Raw genomic sequence first — 20,782 nt, 5'->3', positions numbered from 1 at the left:
GGGTCCATGGTGCTGCTTCTTTCCGTCTCTTAGCAAGCACCTCAAATTTTGATTTAAAGCTTTCGTGACTACAGGGATTCATATTCTTGGTTCTTTCGGTAAAGTCACGTAGAAGGGAAACAATAAAAATATAAAACAATAAAATTATCACGACGTTTCAACTGCAACACAAGCAATCATCATCAGGTGTGAAAACCAGTTGGATCTAAGAGTCACACCTGATGATGATTTCTTGTATTGCAGTCGAAACGTCGTGAGAATTTTATTGTTTTATATTTTTATTATTTTATTGTTTCCCTTCTACGTGGTGACTTTACCGAAATAACCAAGAATATGAATCCCTGCAGTCACGAAAGCTTTAAATCAAAATTTGGTTTATTTGTTGACCTTTCTTGTACTTTGCACTCCTATTGTGTATTTGTACTGTTTGTTGTTGTGACGTTCTTACCCGCCCCTACTGGACAGCTGCGAAATAAATATTCTGATTTCCGATTCTGGCTCCGGTTTGCGACGATTCCATTTACTGCGGTGGTTTGCCAGGAACGCGCTGCGTCGGAAAAGTGGGGACCGCCTGCATTTACATACCAGTCAACCCATTCCGTTTACCCGTATTCTTATACAGGGAAATTGAGTTTTCAGGTCCGTAATGAATACAGCCGTTTCAATACGGGGGAAAATGTGTCTATATGTTTGTGTTTCTCCCTTGTGATGGAAATGACGAACGTTGACATTCATAAGGGCACGGGGTGACCAATGAGGTCTGAATTGGTCCGTAACACTGGTCTACAGCCAAAATGCTTCCAAAATAAATGTAGTCCAACTTGACTAATTCTGGGTCACTGAGAATGAAAATGATGCTTAAAATTGTTGATTGCCTCTAGTTTGCAAGATATGCTACTGGGTCAGTATATACGACCCTTGACTTACTATTATAATAAGGCAGGCACTGATAAGGGGTTGCTGACAGGTCTGCATTTACTTCCCTGTGAGAGATCACCATGTGCTGTGGTACAATGTCCACGCTGTGCCAGAAGCCAGCATATGCTCGTACAGCCAATATTCTGCTGACCTGGGTGGCGTAACAGTGGCGATGTTAACTCCCTCGCCTGGTATGGAGGAGGTCGTGAGTTCAATACCGACACTGACGCCTGCTGTATATTTGGAGTTTGCGCGTGTCTCTCTCATCATCACGGTAGCTAGGAGATGTTAACTCCCTCGCCTGGTATACACAGGAGGTCGTGGGTTCAATACCGACACTTACGCCCGCTGTATATTTGGATTTGCATGTCTCTGCCACTCCCCCGTGATAGCGTGGATTTTTCCCCGGGTCCTCCGGTTTTTCCCCTCCACATTTAGATTCAACATCACGCATTTAGACTTTGTTCACCATATTCTTGGTTCTTTCGGTAAAGTCACGTAGAAGGGAAACAATAAAATAATAAAAAACGTAAAAAACGCCACATTTTTCAAATTTTCTTGCTGTGGTTTTCACACCTGATGATGATTGCTTGTATTGCAGTCGAAACGTCGTGAGAATTCTATTGCTTTATATATATTTAAATTATTTTATTGCTTCCCTTCTACGTGACTTTACCGAAAGAACCAAGAATAAGCATCTCAAATATTTTTCGTGTGCTCTTTATTATTACTCGACACGTTTGGCATGTCCATTTTTGGCATCCAATTTAATGAGCACTCAAACCTGCCCTTGCAGTTTTTATTTCACCATTTCGCCAATTCCTGCTCTGCCAAAAATCGATTCCCCAGTGTCCCTCCATCAAGTTATTTTTGGAGAGAGCATTATTGTGGTACCCCCGACATCACTCGAATGATACAGCAACACTGCAGATGCCCTATGGAGCTCACTTTGGTGGAGGGGACGTTGCACCAGCAGTGGCATAGGCAAGCTATCGCAGGGCCGCAACCTTTTACTTTAACCACCTTCGCGACGTCGATATCAAAGCAATTGCGTGAAACAAACCTCATCACGAATTTGACCAAAGTAGGTCACAAGGTGTCTAACGTCACAACCCAAGATTAACTTTAAAGTCCTTAAAAATGCTGACACGTTTGCAATGAGTTCAAATTTTTTTGCCAGGATGTACTGCGCTTGCAAATGCTAGGGAAAGTTCCCCCCCCCCCGCACCACTGAGTGAAGCGTTGTCAGGCAGAAACTTTGCACGGGTGATACGACACCCAAAGACAAAGATCCCCCGAATAGCCTTGACAGACTGTTGGGGGAGGTGCTGTTAGCGAGTAGCACCTATGAAGGACGGCATGGCTTACGAAGGGGGTGGGGGGTGGCCAGCACCACGCCCAGCTGCCCTCTCTAGTAGCGATGTTCTTACACACTGCACCAGGTACTCATTCGAGGCCGAGTCGACCTAGGGGAGGCCCAGGACGGGATCAGATAATCGCTATCACTAGTGTTGCGCTGTGAGAGTGAATCTAACTCGGGACGCCGGGTTCGTAGTGCAGGGCGCTAACCGCTACACTACCGCTCCCCCACTCACATCGCCACACACAGGCGAGAACCGAACCAAGCAAGTGGTAAGGAAAGCCACAAACTCGCACGATGTAACCCGGGCACACGAGGCACAGCGCCCCCTCGTCAACCCCACTGCTGGACGAGAGAGCCTGGATGCGCCGTGTGGGTCGTGCAGGGCCATTTGACCTTATGTCATTGCGCTGGTCGGCGCGGGTTGAAGGCGGGGGGAGGAGACAACTAAAAAAAAATGTTTAACCGGGTAAGGCCGACCAAGCTCTTTTTCAGAAGCGACCTGGTCACAAATGATCGCCCAGCAAACTTGCTAATCGTATGGAAATTTATGGCAGCCAAATACTCTGAACGCATGTTGATTCTAAATGTAGAGGCAAAAATTGGAGGACTTGGAGAAAAATCCACGGGACCACGGGGAGAACATGCAATACAGGCGTCAGGGTCGGGATTGAACCCATTAACCTCTTGTATACCAGGCGAGGTAGTCAACATCTCGCCACTCTACAACGACGAATTTCGCCACAATATTCTCCGACGCCCACACACACCTGCCCAGCAGCAGCAGCCTAACAGCAGCCCGTTTCCGTGCACACGAGTCACAACACCCACACACACACCAGCATCCAGGCTCGACCCCTGCTTTGGGTTCATCTATAATCGGACGAGACTGGGGGCATTTCCGGGAGACCGGTCACCAAGCAAAAAAAACCCGGCTCGCGCAAAGAGCTGAGACAACAGAAGCACGCACCTGCGAAGGTTAGAGTCCACTCGTAGAACGCCACGGCGCCTTTGAGATGATCCCCCACGAGCTCCATGACTTCTTCTGTCGTCGCGACCGCCAGAGATGCCCTTAAACGCATGAACATGCAAACGATACACGCAAGCACACAATACGCCCAAGCAGGTCACGACAGGAGGCAACAGTGGTGCGTTTGTGTACGCGGGTGTGTGTGGTAGGTGTAGCGGTAGCGCACTGCGCTACGAACCCGGTGACCCGAGTTTGATTGCCGCTCACGGCCAACATCAGTGACGGTTATCTGAACCGGTCCTGGGGGTCCCCTAGGTTGTCTCGGCCTCAAACGATGACCTGGTATGGGTGCATAAACATCACCACTGGGGAGAAAAAGCCAGCCTGTGTGGTTACTGGCCACCCACCCCCTCGTGTGCCGTTCCGGCCTTCATTGGAGCTCGCCTTCAGCACTTTCCCCCAACAGTCCGTTAAGGCTATACGGTGGATCTTTGTCAGAGTGTGCGCGCACAGGACACTATCGCTGCATCCCGCGCATGAGAGGGGCGAGCTGTAAATAATTGAGAGGCGACAAGAGGCCCTGGCAACGTTCTCCAGGTGAGGGGTGGGACACCCATCAGGCATCATTTACCAAACGCACAGACCATGTACACAGCAAGTTGATGCCCATACACTTTGGTCAGGAGACAAATGTACCACTGTACATACATACATCCTTGTCTATTAGCATTTTCAAATTTGTGCTTATATACTTCATTTATATTTTTAGTGACTTTATCACCATTCCGATACTTTGTACTGCTATTGCGTTTTTGTATTGTTCGCTGTTGTAACTTTGCCCTGCCCCGACATATGTGAAAGAGTTTTATAGCTCATCAGATTCCTCCAGTATTAATACATTTTCTGATTATGATAATATAATCACCCTCATTTTTGTTTCATGTTTCTGCAACTTACAGTAATTGTACTTCATCTGCCCGAGCTGATTTTTACGCTATGGGGGAATTTATAATCTAACATCGATTTGCATTTGTGTGCAATATTGCTGATCGCTCATAGGACGCAAATGTTTTTTGCTCCGATTGCCATTGGCTTCATTGCGGTACTTTACTTGTTGCTTCCGTGAATTTGTGACCCGATGTCAATCTTGCAAACGATTTACACTAAAACAAACTTGACATGGACAGCTATATTAATCCACTGCTGGATGATGACCACCTCACGATGCGCCGGTCATGGAGGATGCTTGACCATACTTCGCCACACCGTAGTATTTATCATAGCAACTATGAAAGAAGTGGACTTGCAGTCACAGTATTAATATAGTAGCGATTTGTAATTGTTACGAAAGCATTCATTTGATAAACTGAGAATTAATGTTACATCCCTGCTTGCTGGATGAAGGCCTCCCCATCCTGTTGGATATGGGTGCTGTTTGACCATATTTCACCACTCTGGTCAGTGCGGGTTGGTGAAGGAGGAGGGAGGTCCATGACCGGTTCAGGTGTCACTCGTCGCATGTGTTAGCCATGGCTGGGAACATAATTATTTCAGTGAGCAGCGGACCACCTTGTGTCCGAGACTATCCCAGGACTATAACAGGTTTTTGGGTTAGATCGTGTAAATATCTAAATGTGTCGTTAAAACCCACCACTACCACCTGACACAGCCAACTAATAAGGGTTGTCACGTAAACAGAAGATGCCAATTCGTCACTAGTACAGCACACCGGTGTGTTGGAGAGCCAAGCCACAACATTTACAAACCGGGTACAACGTTTTGCCAGTAATTGAAACTAGCTTCATCAGGCGACAGCCAGATTTGTGGAGAAGTCTACCTCTTTTGTTCCTTATCTAGAGGCGTAGATGTGGTGACCACCCTTCTGCACTCTTGCACAATGTGGGGGAGGGGTTACTGAGGAAACGTACATTACGCACCCGAGAGGCACAGCTCTTGTATATTCTCTGCAGAGAATGCCAATTCAATGACTAACGAAACAAAGTTTGTTATTACATGTAGGCTTTCGTAAACAATATTATTCTATCAGGTTTTTTTGGGTTAGATCAAGTAAATATAAATGCGTCATTAAACTGCGTTGGTGGGTTTAGCGACTCAATTATATTTACGCGACCTAACAAAAAAACGTATCCGCTGCTCACTGAAATTACGCCTTTTGGCGTCATCTGGTCGAGCACCAATTGGGTCGAGGCTCAAAAGAAAGCCGTCCCTTGGTGTGGACCTATCAGTTTCAAGGACAATGCATATATTATCAGTGTTTTTTGTTTGCATTTTGACTGCAGGTATTGTGGTTAATGCAGACATGAATCCTTGCAAAAAGGTTTCAGTTTTGTTGCCAGAAAAAAGGGGAAACCCCCTATTATTATTTTATGAAAACAAAGCTTGTAATTCCGAGTCGGATTACGCCAAATTGTCCAAACTCAAATTTTACTTTAACCGAGTTTTTCTTGGTGACCAACCAGGCAGCGACAATGAACTCACCAAGCTTGAGAAGCCGATTTAAATTTAAACCTGTATTTGATTGCGGGATCTCAGTGGTGCGGGCACAGTGGCGAGATTACGTTATCCCCAAACAACCTCGCCACCTCGCCAGCGGCCGCTTGAATCCCCTCGAGTTGCGACAACGCCGCCGACGGCAGCGGGTGCCCGTCCGTGTACTCCAGGGGGGGGGGGGTGAGAAACATTTTCTTTTCGGAACTTTCAAAACACCCTCCCCTTTGGGAGGGGCCCCACACTTTGACAAACGCCCTTGGTCAATTCTGAAGCGTCTGCAATGTATGTAATCTAGAGGATTTTGTCAGTCCACTCCTCGATGAAGGTTGATGACCGTACTTCGCCACACTGGTCATTGCGCGTTAGTGAAGGGGAGGGGCAAGGACCGATTAGGATATCGTTCACACACCGCTTATGTTATCCGTCGCCAGGAATAGAAATCAGGTCGCCGGATTCACAGCACAGTGCGCTTCATCCCTGTGAAGTGAATTCGAAAGACAGTGTTCTCGCCGGGGAGTATATATTCCTCTCTCAAACCCAATTCGTGCGGCTAGAAAGCTTGCCAGTGACGGATAAGTGTCGTTTTGTGGGCTGGCTGGCATAACGTATTCATGTATATATGTATGCCAACCGTGCTAATTGAAGGTACGGGGGTTATGACGATTATGCGGTGGTGGTGGGCTGTGTTGAATTAAGCCATGGGTTGCATCTGTCGGTTCCCCACCGTTGGTTGAGTGTATCGCGACGCGGCGTCTCGCGACGCTTCCACACACATGCAGCAGATCGTTACACAATGACTATTAAGATGGGTTGTGTATAAAAAGCCCAATGAAAGGTGTCGTAAATGTATGCGCAGCGCACACACCACACGTCTCTAAGCAACCGTTATGCTTCTCTCAGCAAGCGCCATACTTTCCAACCTGGCACCATGCCCTTTAAATCAGAGCCATGCCTCAAGTCCACAGCATGCCCTGTAAGTCTGTGCCTTGCACTTATTGTCAGTGCAATGACCTCTAATTCAATATCCTGCTGCTCACCAAGTCAGCACCATGTCCTTTAAATCAGTATCCTGCTAAGTCAGCACAGCATGATGTAGTTTTGCAATTTTAACATATTTTTTTTATTTCATCAATTACTGGCCGACCTTTTTGGAAGGGTTTCTTCATTGTTACTATTCTTTTTCCTCAGAAGAACCATTAACGTACCAACTTTCTTTGACATTTTCAGTGCCCTATGGTGTGTAAAGTGCGATTCTCGTTAGAATTCAAAATTCTGTCTGCCGTCTGCTCTGAACAAGGACCATTTACCGAAACAGCAGCCTGCTCTGTGTTAATGATAAAAGGCGGCATTAATTGATGAAGATTCGGTTTTTCTTTTGCTTATATCCCACGACCAACAGTCACTTTAGACTTCATTTGAATTCAACCACTACTTCAGCTACCCGAGGCATTACACCAGCACGGGTGCTCGCCCCGTTTAATAGTCTATCGTTCTACCCACCTTCCAAATACTTTCTAGCGTACTTGTGTACCTTCATACTTTATTGGCCTTCTCCCCGTGTGTCCATTTACTTACCCCATCATGCTGCAGGTTGTCATAGGCTGCTGTGGGGCAATACGGTGGGCGGCAAAGGGCAGTGCGGCAAAACCCATTGTGGTACTGACCTGCACTTCCATGCACTCGAGTTTATACCATTCGCCCTCTTCCTCTTCTTTCGAATAGCTGATGTAGATGCAGAGCAACGACGACAATTTCACATTCAGGTGGTCAAGCCAGACAACCGCGCCAGGAGCAGCGGAGTGCATATCACTGCGAAGTCTCCTTCGGAGTTGTGGACCGGGCATTGCATTGTTATACGTTTGTATGGCCCGTTCTGACCCGCACTGACCAGCGTGGTGAAGTATGGACTAAATAACCCCTGCGATCTGTAAGTCGTGGAGAGACCCTCGTCCAGCCATGGATTGAACAAAAGGGCTGTACAATGTAGCTGTTCCTACCTACCACATATTTCATCCTGCTTACACACCTATTGCCAAATTAAATACTCATGTCTCTGCTTAAGAAATTGTATCCACTAGAAAGAACTCTCCACAGTATTCAGACCAACTCTTCTAGGCTGACAGGGATGGGAATACTAACACTTTACCCCTCCACACAATGACCTGCCGATAAGACTACTGGGGTGGCAGAGGTGGGGGAAGATCGAAGGCGCATTCTGCTTTGCAAGTCCAATTTGCAAAACCATCACACCAAAAGCGAGACGCCTTTGTCTTTCAATAACAAAAAACATGCGTGTGCATATATATAGCTAGATATTTGTACATGTGCGGCACACCAGTTAGCAGTCTTTACCGGGGTTTTGTATTTCATGCGATTACCGGTAATGCAAAAACGAACAACCGATTTTAAACAGTCCTCGTTTTAAAGTTCATCTCCGTGGTGCATTTCCTCAATCCTCGGCTAGAAAACTCATGTGCAACACAGCGAGAACAAGAGCGCTACTGCTTTGCTGCTGCACTGGACTTTCGGGGTCACTGAACCATAAAAAGGGACCCGCATCCCATTCCTCATGACAAACGTGCCGATCTAACTACGAGATGGGGGGAAAAACATTTTGCTCAACCCACAGGTTTAAAGCGCGTGTTAAAATTTAACCACGCAGGCTTTCGTGACCCATGTAACGATTCATAATTATAATTTATGTTTTTTTTAATTTGGGTCAGGTTCACTGGGCAGTAAAAACGTTTTGTTGTACACCCCTCCTCCATCCGATAAGACCAGTGAAATAAAGTTGTAACGTGAACATAACACTTCCATAATGCAGGATTTTGGGTTCAATCGCATAAATAAAAATGTGTTGTTAAACCCGCCACAGCCAATTAGTAAGGTTTGTCACGTAAACGGAACATACCAATTTATTAGTAGTACAGCAATTCCAGTAGTGTGTTGTAGAGCAAAGCCACAACATTTACAATCTGAGTACGACGTTTCGCAACACTTCTTAAAAGGGGTATGTGGCTTGCTCTCCAACGTGCACCGGTGTTCATGCAGCTCGAGTCAGAATCCAACGGGCACACGTGTGTTCATCACGTGACAACCTTCTTTGGCTGCGTCAGGTGGAGGGAGGGGGCACGACGCACGTTATTGGCATTTTACTCACGCAGCGATCGGACCCAAAAATCTATTCTTCCTCGTAACCTTGCATTCGTTAAATAAGCTCGCGCTAGTTAAAAAAATAACATTGATTTACAAATTACAGAACACATGCAGTCATCCACTTACAGTGACACTGCCAAGTGATGAGTGGACAACTGCAGTCATTAACGCGATTATTTCTTGCCCAAATCGCACAGTAAAGTTTTTGGTCAATCAAATAGCGTAATACCATTTTTTTTCCTCCCACAAAAAGATTTGAATGTGTATTCCATTCAACGACATGGTAAAGGGAAAACGTTGTCCATTCTGAGCCATTACTAACGGCATATCTGTAGTCAGATATATTTTTATATTTAATTTTCAACAATGTTTCATAAACGTTATGAATGTATACCTCGATTATTTAAAAAACGTGTATTTAAAAAAAAAAACATTACATACTCGTCAACCCATAAGGTTTAGCCGTATTGTACAGGGAAGTGGAGTTCAGGTCCATACGGCCTACATCCATTTCAATACGGGCAAAAAAAAATATTGTCTATTTGTTAGTTTCTCCCTTGTGATGGGACTTTGTAGGATGAACCTTGAGATGTATAAGGGAAACGGGGGAAACCAATAAGGTCTGAACCGGTCTGAAATAAGGTAGGCACTGATAAGGGGTTGACAGGAATGAATACACTACTATACACTGCACTAAACACTCCACTCTACACTACACTATACACTACACTAAACACGGTTTACCCAGTGACGGATTAAGCTAGCGCAGGGCCTGTAGCATATGTTATAATGGGGCCCTAAATTTGAAAAACCCACAAATATTAAAACACAAATGGTTTACTTGCATAGTAAAGTAATTGTTTTTCTTCATTTTCTATACAGCCAGATAATACGACAAATCGCCAACCTTAAACAACCAGTCGTTCATAAAAGCTTTAGGCAGTATAGTACTACAGTAATAGAGCAAGTGCACTGAACCGGAATTGATAGCTTGAAAGCATTTAGCGCGGGGCCCTTGAAAGTGCGGGGACCGTAGCATCATATGTAGTAGCTGCTACATATGTAGTAGCTACTACATATGTAGTAGCTACTACATATGTAATAGCTACACCAGTAGCTACTTTTGCTACGAGGATAATGCGGCACAGGCTTTAACCCGTATTGTTGCACAGGGGAATTGAGTTCAGGTTTATACGGCGCACAGCCGTTTCAATACGGGCAACAACCAAAATGTTGTGTCTATTTGTTTGTGTTTCTCTCTTGTGATGGGACTTTGTAAAGATGAACGTTGAGATTTACAAGGGGCACGGGGCTGACCAATAAGGTCCGAATTGGTCTGTAATGAGGTAGGGAGGGCACTATATAAGGGGGTTGTGGCAGGTATGACATTAAGAACCACGCCAAAATAATTCAGCGCGGTCGTGAACTAGAAAGCGGCACGGGAAGGGTCTCTGTGTCCACCAGCCTGGAGGCAATCCTTGTCGAGACCAACGTTGGGACATCTGGGGGAAGGGCGGGGGCTAGTCAAAGCAGACATCAGTGGGAACATCCACAACATTGTAATATTTATCATACACGTTCGGTGACTGAACATGTTTTTTTAAAATAATCTCTTGATTTTATACTTTCATGCTGTCGAGAATTGAGGATGCGTTTATTTTTTTAAATTAATGTATTGCTTCGATAATTATGATACACGGTTGTCAATAAGTTAGTGTAATTCGATATTGCCGGAAATCTAAAATACATTGGGTAAATATCAAAACATCGTGCCGTACGTGACATTATTGATATTTGATAGTTGAGAAACGTGGATAATTAAAGGGTTAAATAACGAAATGGACACTCGAATATTTTGTTCCATTTGTCGGATAACTGGTTGGACTACATTCGGCAACGATGATCGAGCAAGGCGAAACACTGCACGTTGTTGACGTACAGTCTATATAGACTGTACTGCCATGTGCAGTCTTTATAGACTGTACGTTGTTGACGTAGTCTTTATAGACTGTACTGCCATGTGCAGTCTTTATAGACTGTACGTTGTTGACGTAGTCTTTATAGACTGTACTGCCATGTGCAGTCTTTATAGACTGCATATGGCAGTATAGTCTTTATAGACTGCACGTTGTTGACGTAGTCTTTATAGACTGTACTGCCATGTGCAGTCTTTATAGACTGCACATGGCAGTACAGTCTTTATAGACTACTGCCATGTGCAGTATTTATAGACTGCACGTTGACGTACAGTCTTTATAGACTGCACATGGCAGTACAGTCTTTATAGACTGCACATGGCAGTACAGTCTTTATAGACTACACGTTGTTGACGTACAGTCTTTATAGACTGCACGATGTTGACGTACAGTCTTTATAGACTGCACGATGTTGACGTACAGTCTTTATAGACTGCACGATGTTGACGTACAGTCTTTATAGACTGCACGATGTTGACGTACAGTCTTTATAGACTGCACGATGTTGACGTACAGTCTTTATAGACTGCACGATGTTGACGTACAGTCTTTATAGACTGCACGATGTTGACGTACAGTCTTTATAGACTGCACGTTGTTGACGTACAGTCTTTATAGACTGCACGTTGTTGACGTAGTCTTTTGGGGTCAACTGGTCGAGCACCAATTGGGTCGAGGCTCAAAAGAAAGCCGTCCCCCCTTGGTGTGGACCAATCAGTTTCAAGGACAATGCATATATTATCATAGTATGTTTTTTGTTTGCATTTTGACTGCAGGTATTGTGGTTATTGCAGACATGAATCCTTGTAAAAAGGTTTCAGTTTTGTTGAAAAAGGGGAAAAACCCTATTATTATTATAGACTGCACATTGTTGCAGTACAGTCTTTATAGACTGCACATGGCAGTAGTATTAATGACTGTTAGACTGTACATTGCAGTATAGTATTTATAGACTGTACATTGTTGCAGTACAGTCTTTATAGACTGCACATTGCAGTATAGTATTTATAGACTGTTAAATTACGGTAATTGTATACTGCACTGCTCAGCCACCAAAGCCGGCTAACCCCACAGTTCAATTCCCGGCCACGGCCAACATCAGTGGCTCGTGATGTACTGTATACAGTGTGCCCTCCTATGCCACTCAACACACCAAACATGACCGCCACGGGCTGCACATTTTTAGTTTTTTTAATTATCCCCACAATCGTGAATGTATATAATTCACGAATGCTCGATGATGACGACGGGAGCCGGCGCCTGGTGGACCTTCTGAGATTGTGACGGCGCTTCCGGGCACGAGTCAGCGGCGAGGTCACCGTTCACTGCAGCGAATGAATGAATGCAGCACCCACCCCCCCAGGGTACGGTGCGAAAGAGGTCCAATATATACACACACACAAACCCAAAGACACCTCTCGTAGAGCCTGTAACAGACTGTGGGGGCAAGTGCCGTAAGCGAGTGTACCTATGAAGGCCCCGGCACTGCACACGAGGGGGTGGGGGATGGCCAACACCACGCCCGGCCGCCTTTGTACTCATTTTGAGGCCGAGTCGACCTAGGGGAGGCCCCAGGACCGGTTCAGATAATCGTCACTGGTGTTGGCCGTTAGCCTGAATCGAACCCGGGTCGCCAGGTGTCGTAGTGCAGCGTAGCGCTAACCGCTACACCACCGCTCCCCGCTACATACATACAACGCGCGCACATACACAGCCTCCCATGCAACACCCATTCATTTAGACGAACGCACAACGAAGTCAAAATGCGTTTGACTTTAACACACAAAAATAAAATTACGTAATTATTTTCGTAAAATATGTTTGCGTTACATATTTGACCTCGTTGTTTCACAGACACCTTTCCGCATACCTGGAATATAATTCCGTCGCTGCCTTGTTGGCTTGCTGCTGCTTGCTGTTGCTTGCTGCTGCTTGCTGTTGCTTGCTGCTGCTTGCTGCTGTTGCTTGCTGCTGCTGTTACCTGCTAGATACAGCTCCCGCGACCCCCAGACTGAGAGCTCCGTCCGGCACGGGGCGGGACGCCGGAGCCTTTTATACTCCGCAGCCCGCACGCGCACGGCCGCGCGTCCCCATTGGTCCAGACGCGCCCGACCCCCGCCGCCCCCCTACGGCGCGTGCGCCGCCGCTCCAACCAATAGGCGCGCTGGAACCAGAGACTACAATGAATCCGCGAGAGAATGAGTAATAAATTATGTTAATGATTTAGGCACGACAAAATTAATTATAAATTATGTTTACTGATTTAGGCCCGACAGAGTGATACATTGTGTGTAATGCTTTAGGCCCGACCGAATTAATTCTAAATTTGTGTTAATGCTTTACGCCCGACAGAATGAATTACACATTTGTGTAATGTTTTAGGCCCGATAGAATGAATGATAAATTATGTTTAGTGATTTATGCCCGACAGAATAAATAATAAAATATGTTTAACGTTTTTTTAGGACTGACAGAATGGATTATAAATGATGGTGCGATCCACAAATCGTCAGATTCGACGGGACAGGAATGAGTTTTAAATATATCTTCTAAATATCACGGCTATCTTCTTTCGTTCTTTCGGCTATGTGTTCGAGCATGGATCAAGCATGGATCGAGCTGTGTAGCCTTAGAAATCGGTCGGTTCCCGATTAATCGGGCATTCGATCGTTTAAAAAAAACGTCGATTTCCTTTCCAGTATCACTTATACGGGGGGGCAAAGCTACTCCCGATTACTCTAGATATGGGCATAAATCATTAAACATGTGATGCTTTCGTGACTGCAGGAATCCATACTCTTTGGTTCTTTCGGTAAAGTCACGTCGGTATAAATAAAATAACATTTATTTAATTGTATACCTACGTATTATTTATAATTATTTCTGTCGGGCCTAAAGCATTACAAATAATGTATAATTAATTCTTTACTGTTCGCCTATTATCGTCGTTTTCCGGTCTGCCACTGGTGGTGAGCCTTGACCATAAAGGAAGCTGCTGTCTCTTTTAAATTTCGATTTAAAGCTTTCGTGACTGCAAGGATTAATCTTCTTTGGTTCTTTCGGTAAAGTCACGTAGGTGAAAAAATAATAAAAAAAAATATATATATAAATAGAAATAAATAAATGTACATTGTTTATTTTTATTTTTTCACCTACGTGACTTTACCGAAAGAACCAAATAGTATGCATCATATATTATTATCATCATCATCATCAGAGCATGTTTGTTTGCGTGTTAACCACAAGTAACGTGTGTGGTTCATGCGAACTTGATTCCTTTTAAAAGGTTTCTATTTGATCCATAATGCTGGTTTTCTTGGGTGGGGGGAGTTAGATCGACACAGCCACTTAGTAAGATTTGTTACGTAAACAGAACGTGCCAATTCGTCACTAGTACAGCAACACCGGTTGTGTGTTGGAGAGCCAAACCACAACATTTACAATCTGGGCATATTCTAGATTTGAAGCTTTCGTGACTGCAAGGATCCATACTCTTTGGTTCTATTCGGTAAAGTCACGTAGGTAAAAAAATACCTACATGACAGCACGGTCCCTTCGCCTGATGAAGGCCACTTGTGTTGTGGCCGAAACGTCGTGATTTTCGTTGTTTTATTTTTTACCTACGTGACTTTACCGAATAGAACCAAAGAATTTGGGCATATTTACGCTATCTACCCCTCCCCCCCCCAAGCAAAAAAACCCTGTATTTTGGAAAGCCTACGTGTTAAACTTTCTACTTGGTGTTTTAATATCTCAGCACCCCTTGTTTTATTGCCAGCAAGAGAAAAACGCCCCCCACCCCCCATATTGTTGTCTTCTTCATATCACTCACTCACTGTCGCGGGTTCACGTGAAAGTCATCCTCCTGCTGCACCCAGCGCGTCGGATACCCTCGCGGGAGGTGACGTCACCCCCCCCCCCCCCCAGGGCGTGTTCCATGTTCGGTGACCGTACCACGATTTGAACCCCGTGGGTTGTTGAGTCGCCGCTTGTTGCTGGCTGCCTGCCTGATGGATTTTTGTTGGAGTCTTGTGCAACAACAACAAAGCAAAAAGATCCCCCCGTGTAGCCTTAACAGACTGTCGGGGCAAGTGCTGTTAGTGAGCACACTATGAAGGTCGGCACTGTGGCACACGAGGGGGGGGGGGGTGGGTGGCCAGCACCACGCCCGGCCGCCTTTGTCTCCCTCGTGGCGTTGCCAACACATCACACCAGGTGCTCATTTGAGGCTGAGTCGACCTCGGGGGGAGGCCCAAGACCGGTTCCGATAATCGTCACCGGTGTTGGCCGTGAGCGGCGATCGAACCCGGGTCGCCGGGTTCCGTAGCGCGGCATCGCGCTGACCGCTGCACCACCGCTCCCCCCACCACCAACAACAACCACAACAACCACTGTGTTACTGGAACCGATATATAATGTGTATGAGGTTGTTGCCACTTGTCCGCTTTTGAGCGCGACAGCCAGCAACACCACCCCCGACGGGAATTGGCGTCACCTGCGTTGCGGGTGACCGAAATCTGGCCCCGTGTTGAACTTATACCACGGGAGGCCGTCAGAGTATTGATGGGAGAGGCCCCAAGTGCTGACCGAGGCAGGGCTTGGTCTTTGGAAGGAAAAGGTGGCAAACCCCATAAATGATGTCACGCACCTAGGGGGGGTGGGGTCCGACATTTGTGACGATGTGTGACGAGGGAGGGGGGGAGGTTTTGAGAAATGTGACGTCACATCAAAATGCGCAACTTTGAATAAATATAAACAACACTTCTACTTAATTAAATATACTTTTTAATAAATGTTTTCTCCTACAACATCAGAGTGCAGCGCCACATTAAATACGCACTACAATGACAATTGTTTAAAGCGATTTGAAGCATGTTTTATGTTTTGGGGGGGAGGGCAGAGCTTTGTGATGTCATATTTGAGGAGGGATCTGACTTTTTGTGACGCCGTGTGACTAGGGAGGGAGGGAGGGGGGTCAAAAATCGTCCAAAATCGCGTGACGTCATTTATGGACGGTCCCATACCGCCCAACCTCGCTCACCTCACCCATTCACGTCCATGGGCCTACTGCGGTTGCCACCTTCTCGGGATTTGACCCGGAGTATTCATTCACAGGCGTTCGGCTGCTGCCAGCAATTGCTTCGTACCGAGTGCCGGGACCGGTGTTTAACTTTCATTATCGTGAACCGCACGGTTCTGATAATAGCAGGCCCCGGTGCTGTTTGAAAACTCTGATATGGTTGGGGTCTGCAGTGGAAACGGTGGCGATCCTAGGAGGTAAGGCTGCATACCTGTCAACCCCTTATCAACTCCTTATCAACTCCTTATGCCCTACTTTATTACAGACCAACTCAGACCTTATTGGTCACCCCGTGCCCTTATAAATCTCAACGTTCATCCTACAAAGTCCCATCACAAGGGAGAAATACAAACAAATAGACAAAACATTGTTGCCCATATTGAAATGGCCTTATGGACCTTAAAACTACAATTCCCTTTACAAGAATACGGGTAAACCGTATAAGTAGACAGGTATAAGACTGATGCGACGCTTTTCAGAGGGTTTGTACTAACATATCATCACCTCGGCACATGTCCTTGGCGGCAATATTCGGAATGTCTGCTAATGGTGATATAACAAATTAAATTGTTCCCCAATGCGCCTCTAAATCTCGGCTCCAAGTGATGTCGGGCACTAAGAATGTAATTTCACTGTCGTTCCTTTGGACGCTAGGCGGCAGTAGAGTCTTAAGGTTGCGGATTTTTTAAAATAAACTTTATCGCAGTCATCATGGGACCTCCTTTGCCAATATCAAAATATGATAATAACTTTTCCCCCTTTTTTCTGGCAACAGAACAGGTGTTAAGATGTTAAAACACCAAACTGAAACCTCGCAGTCCGTGACTTTTGAAATGGTTGTAAACTAAACAATGTTTTAATTTACCAGGTAAAGCCCACTAAGCTGTATAGCTCTTTTTCAGAAGCGACCTGGCCAGAAATGATAGCCCAACTTAGTGGCTTATGCGGAAATTTATGTCAGCAATAATACTCTAAACGCATGTTTCTAAATGTGGAGGGACAAAACCGCAGGACCCGGAGAAAAATCCACACGACTACAGTGAGAGATAAAATACAAACTCCAAATATGCAGCAGGCGTCAGAGTCGGGATAGAACTCACGACCTCCTGTATACCAGGCGAGGTAGTTAACATCTCCTAGCCACCGTGATGATGATGAGAGAGACGCACACACCACGACCTCCTGTACACCAGGCGAGGTAGTTAACATCTCCTAGCCACCGTGGTGATGATGAGAGAGACGCACACACCACGACCTCCTGTATATCAGGCGAGGTAGTTAACATCTCCTAGCCACCGTGGTGATGACGCACACACCACGACCTCCTGTACACCAGGCGAGGTAGTAAACATCTCATAGCCACAGTGGCGCCCTTATTTAGAGCTGTCATTGGTTCCCAAAAGTAATCGGATGTTATCCTTCTATTTTGTTTAAAAGTATTAATCAAGTAACTCAACAGAGAGAATCAGCTAATCCTTAGCCATAGATATTTCCACATCTGACAGCTGCATCGTTCATTAAAGAATGCCGAGGCACTGTTACTTATCGGCGTATTGTGTCGATGAGGATTGTGAAAATAGACAGATCTAAATTTGCTATTGTGTTCATTGTACACATCACTAATTCACACATTTAGTGTATACCTGTGATGGTCAATGCATTGGTTTATACCAGTGATGGTTTATGTATTGGTTAATGCCAGTGATGGCCAAAACACCAACTATTATCCATCTTCTTTGGTTCTTTCGGTAAAGTCACGTAGAATGAGAATAAAATAATAAATTGATAAAATAAAATAACACAATAATATTCTCACGACGTTTCGGCCACAACACAAGCGGCCTTCATCAGATGAAGGGGACGAGACTGTCTGGAGGACAGCGCTGGAGTGAGAAAGCCACGCTGAGATCACGACCTTTAAGCTGTGTGAGAAGAAACAAAGCGCCTTGACAAAGGAATTAGCATATAATTTAGCATTGAAATGGCTGAGTGATTAGCTTGTGACTGGTCACAGAAAAGGTTATGTTAAAGTTAAAGCATACACATCTGCAAAGGCACCCCTTGACAAAGGAATTAGCATAGAATTTCGCATTGAAATAGCTAAGTTAAAGTATACACAACTTTGCTAAATTCTATGCTAATTCCTTTGTCAAGGGGTGCCTTTGCGGATGTTAACTTAGCTATTTCAATGCTAAATTCTATGCTAATTACTTTGTCAAGGGGTGCCTTTGCGGATGTGTATGCTTCAACTTTAACATAGCCTTTTCTGTGACCAGTCACAAGCTAATCACTCAGCCATTTCAATGCTAAATTATATGCTAATTCCTTTGTCAAGGCGCTTTGTTTCTTCTCACACAGCTTAAAGGTCGTGATCTCAGCGTGGCTTTCTCACTCCAGCGCTGTCCTCCAGACAGTCTCGTCCCCTTCATCTGATGAAGGCCGCTTGTGTTGTGGCCGAAACGTCGTGAGAATATTATTGTGTTATTTTATTTTATCAATTTATTATTTTATTCTCATTCTACGTGACTTTACCGAAAGAACCAAAGAAGATGAATCCTTGCAGTCACGAAAGCTTTAAATCGAAATTTAACTATTATCCAATGTGGTGGATCTCAACGGCATCCGCGGTCCATCAGATCATAGAGCTTTGACTAACAATTATCTGGATTTAACCCTTTAATACAGTATAGAGTACTGTACTAGAGATGTAAAGTACTAACGCCATCTATTGGTAGAAATTATCACTTTAATTTAACCATTTTTAGTCGTGGATTTTTATTTGCCATCAGTTGTAACCAATCCTGAAACAGGAAGATTTCTCCACAAATCTGGCTATCGCCTGATGATGCTAATTGTAATTACTGGCGAGACGTCGTACTCAGATTGTAAATGTTGTGAATTAGTAAAGAATTGGCATGTTCTGTTTACGTGACAAACCTTACTAATTGGCTGTGTTGGGTGGTGGCGGGTTTAACGACACATTTATATTTACGCGATCAAACCAAAACAACCCTCTTATGAATCCTGTATTGTTGCGTTGTGTGCTAATGTTCGTGTTTGTTTTCATTTCTCCCGACATCCACCAGTGGATCGCGATCCATATTCGCCATATGGGTGTGATGTTGTACACCAACACAACACCTATGATGTATGTTTCACGTTTAAGACCACACAGTGTTATTGACGAATGTGCCGAGCGTTCTGTTAATTCATGTACAGCTGGATGTCGATCTACCACACTTCACAACAGACTGATCGCCATTGTGACCGACAACTTGGGGAGGCACTCATCCAGCAGTGGGTTGCAAGCTCTTCATATGCATGTACTGTACACGTACTACTGGTTGTACAGGCACTCCTCTACTTACGAACGAGTTAGGTTCCAGGGGTCTGTTAGTAAGTCGATTTGTTCGTAAGTCCAACTTTACTCCTGCCGATTCCAAACGCGTTGTACGACATGTGCACTAATCAGGGGGAATGGCTTTACAAGTTGTATCATCTCCTCTAGATGTAGATGCCACTGGTTCTTCATGTTCTGTCGATGTAGATGCCACTGGTTATTCACGTTCTGCAGATATTGATGCCACTGGTTCTTCACGTTCTGCAGATGTAGATGCCACTGGTTCTTCACGTTCTGCAGATGTAGATGCCACTGGTTCTTCACGTTCTGCAGATGTAGATGCCACTGGTTCTTCACGTTCTGCAGATGTAGATGCCACTGGTTCTTCACGTTCTGCAGATGTAGATGCCACTGATCATTCACGTTCTGCAGATGTAGATGCCACTGGTTCTTCACGTTCTGCAGATGTAGATGCCACTGGTTCTTCACGTTCTGCAGATGTAGATGCCACTGGTTCTTCATGTTCTGCAGATGTAGAAGCCACTGGTTTTTCATGTTCTGCAGATGTAGATGCCACTGGTTCTTCACGTTCTGCAGATGTAGATGCCACTAGTTCTTCACGTCCTGCAGATGTAGATGCCACTGGTTCTTCACGTTCTGCAGATGTAGATGCAACTGGTTCTTCACGTCCTGCAGATGTAGATGCTACTGGTTCTTCATGTTCTGCAGATGTAGATGCCACTGGTTCTTCGTGTTCTGCAGATGTAGATGTCACTGGTTCTTCACGTTCTGCAGATGTAGATACCACTGGTTCTTCATGTTCTGTCGATGTAGATGCCACTGGTTATTCACGTTCTGCAGATATTGATGCCACTGGTTCTTCACGTTCTGCAGATGTAGATGCCACTGGTTCTTCACGTTCTGCAGATGTAGATGCCACTGGTTCTTCACGTTCTGCAGATGTAGATGCCACTGATCATTCACGTTCTGCAGATGTAGATGCCACTGGTTCTTCACGTTCTGCAGATGTAGATGCCACTGGTTCTTCACGTTCTGCAGATGTAGATGCCACTGGTTCTTCATGTTCTGCAGATGTAGAAGCCACTGGTTTTTCATGTTCTGCAGATGTAGATGCCACTGGTTCTTCACGTTCTACAGATGTAGATGTCACTGGTTCTTCACGTTCTGCAAATGTAGATACCACTGGTCATTCACGTTCTGCAGATGTATATGCCACTGGTTATTCGCGTTCTGTAGATGTAGATGCCACTGGTTCTTCACGTTCTGCAGATGTAGATGCCACTAGTTCTTCACGTCCTGCAGATGTAGATGCCACTGGTTCTTCACGTTCTGCAGATGTAGATGCAACTGGTTCTTCACGTCCTGCAGATGTAGATGCTACTGGTTCTTCATGTTCTGCAGATGTAGATGCCACTGGTTCTTCGTGTTCTGCAGATGTAGATGTCACTGG

The 20,782-nt window shown here is 45.1% G+C and overlaps 1 protein-coding gene across 1 annotated transcript in view; it reads right to left on the bottom strand.

The window, feature by feature from the left end:
• The window catches only part of LOC116955634 (very long chain fatty acid elongase 4-like), a 32,807-nt gene extending 19,885 nt beyond the window's left edge, over positions 1 to 12,922 (bottom strand). The window contains exons 1-2 of the mRNA XM_032976821.2: positions 12,762 to 12,922; positions 3,249 to 3,349 (exon numbers count right to left, since the gene is read on the bottom strand). Of these exons, the coding sequence (XP_032832712.1) occupies positions 3,249 to 3,315 (67 nt within the window). The 5' untranslated portion in view covers positions 3,316 to 3,349; positions 12,762 to 12,922. The remainder of the gene's footprint in view (positions 1 to 3,248; positions 3,350 to 12,761) is intronic.
• Between the last annotated feature and the right edge of the window lie 7,860 nt (positions 12,923 to 20,782).

Source organism: Petromyzon marinus, chromosome 60 (assembly GCF_048934315.1).
Source record: "Petromyzon marinus isolate PM22_M1 ecotype Great Lakes invasive population chromosome 60, UKy_Petmar_22M1.pri1.0, whole genome shotgun sequence".
Classification (NCBI taxonomy): Eukaryota; Metazoa; Chordata; class Hyperoartia; order Petromyzontiformes; family Petromyzontidae; genus Petromyzon; species Petromyzon marinus.
This window is presented reverse-complemented; position numbering and strand designations above follow the sequence as displayed.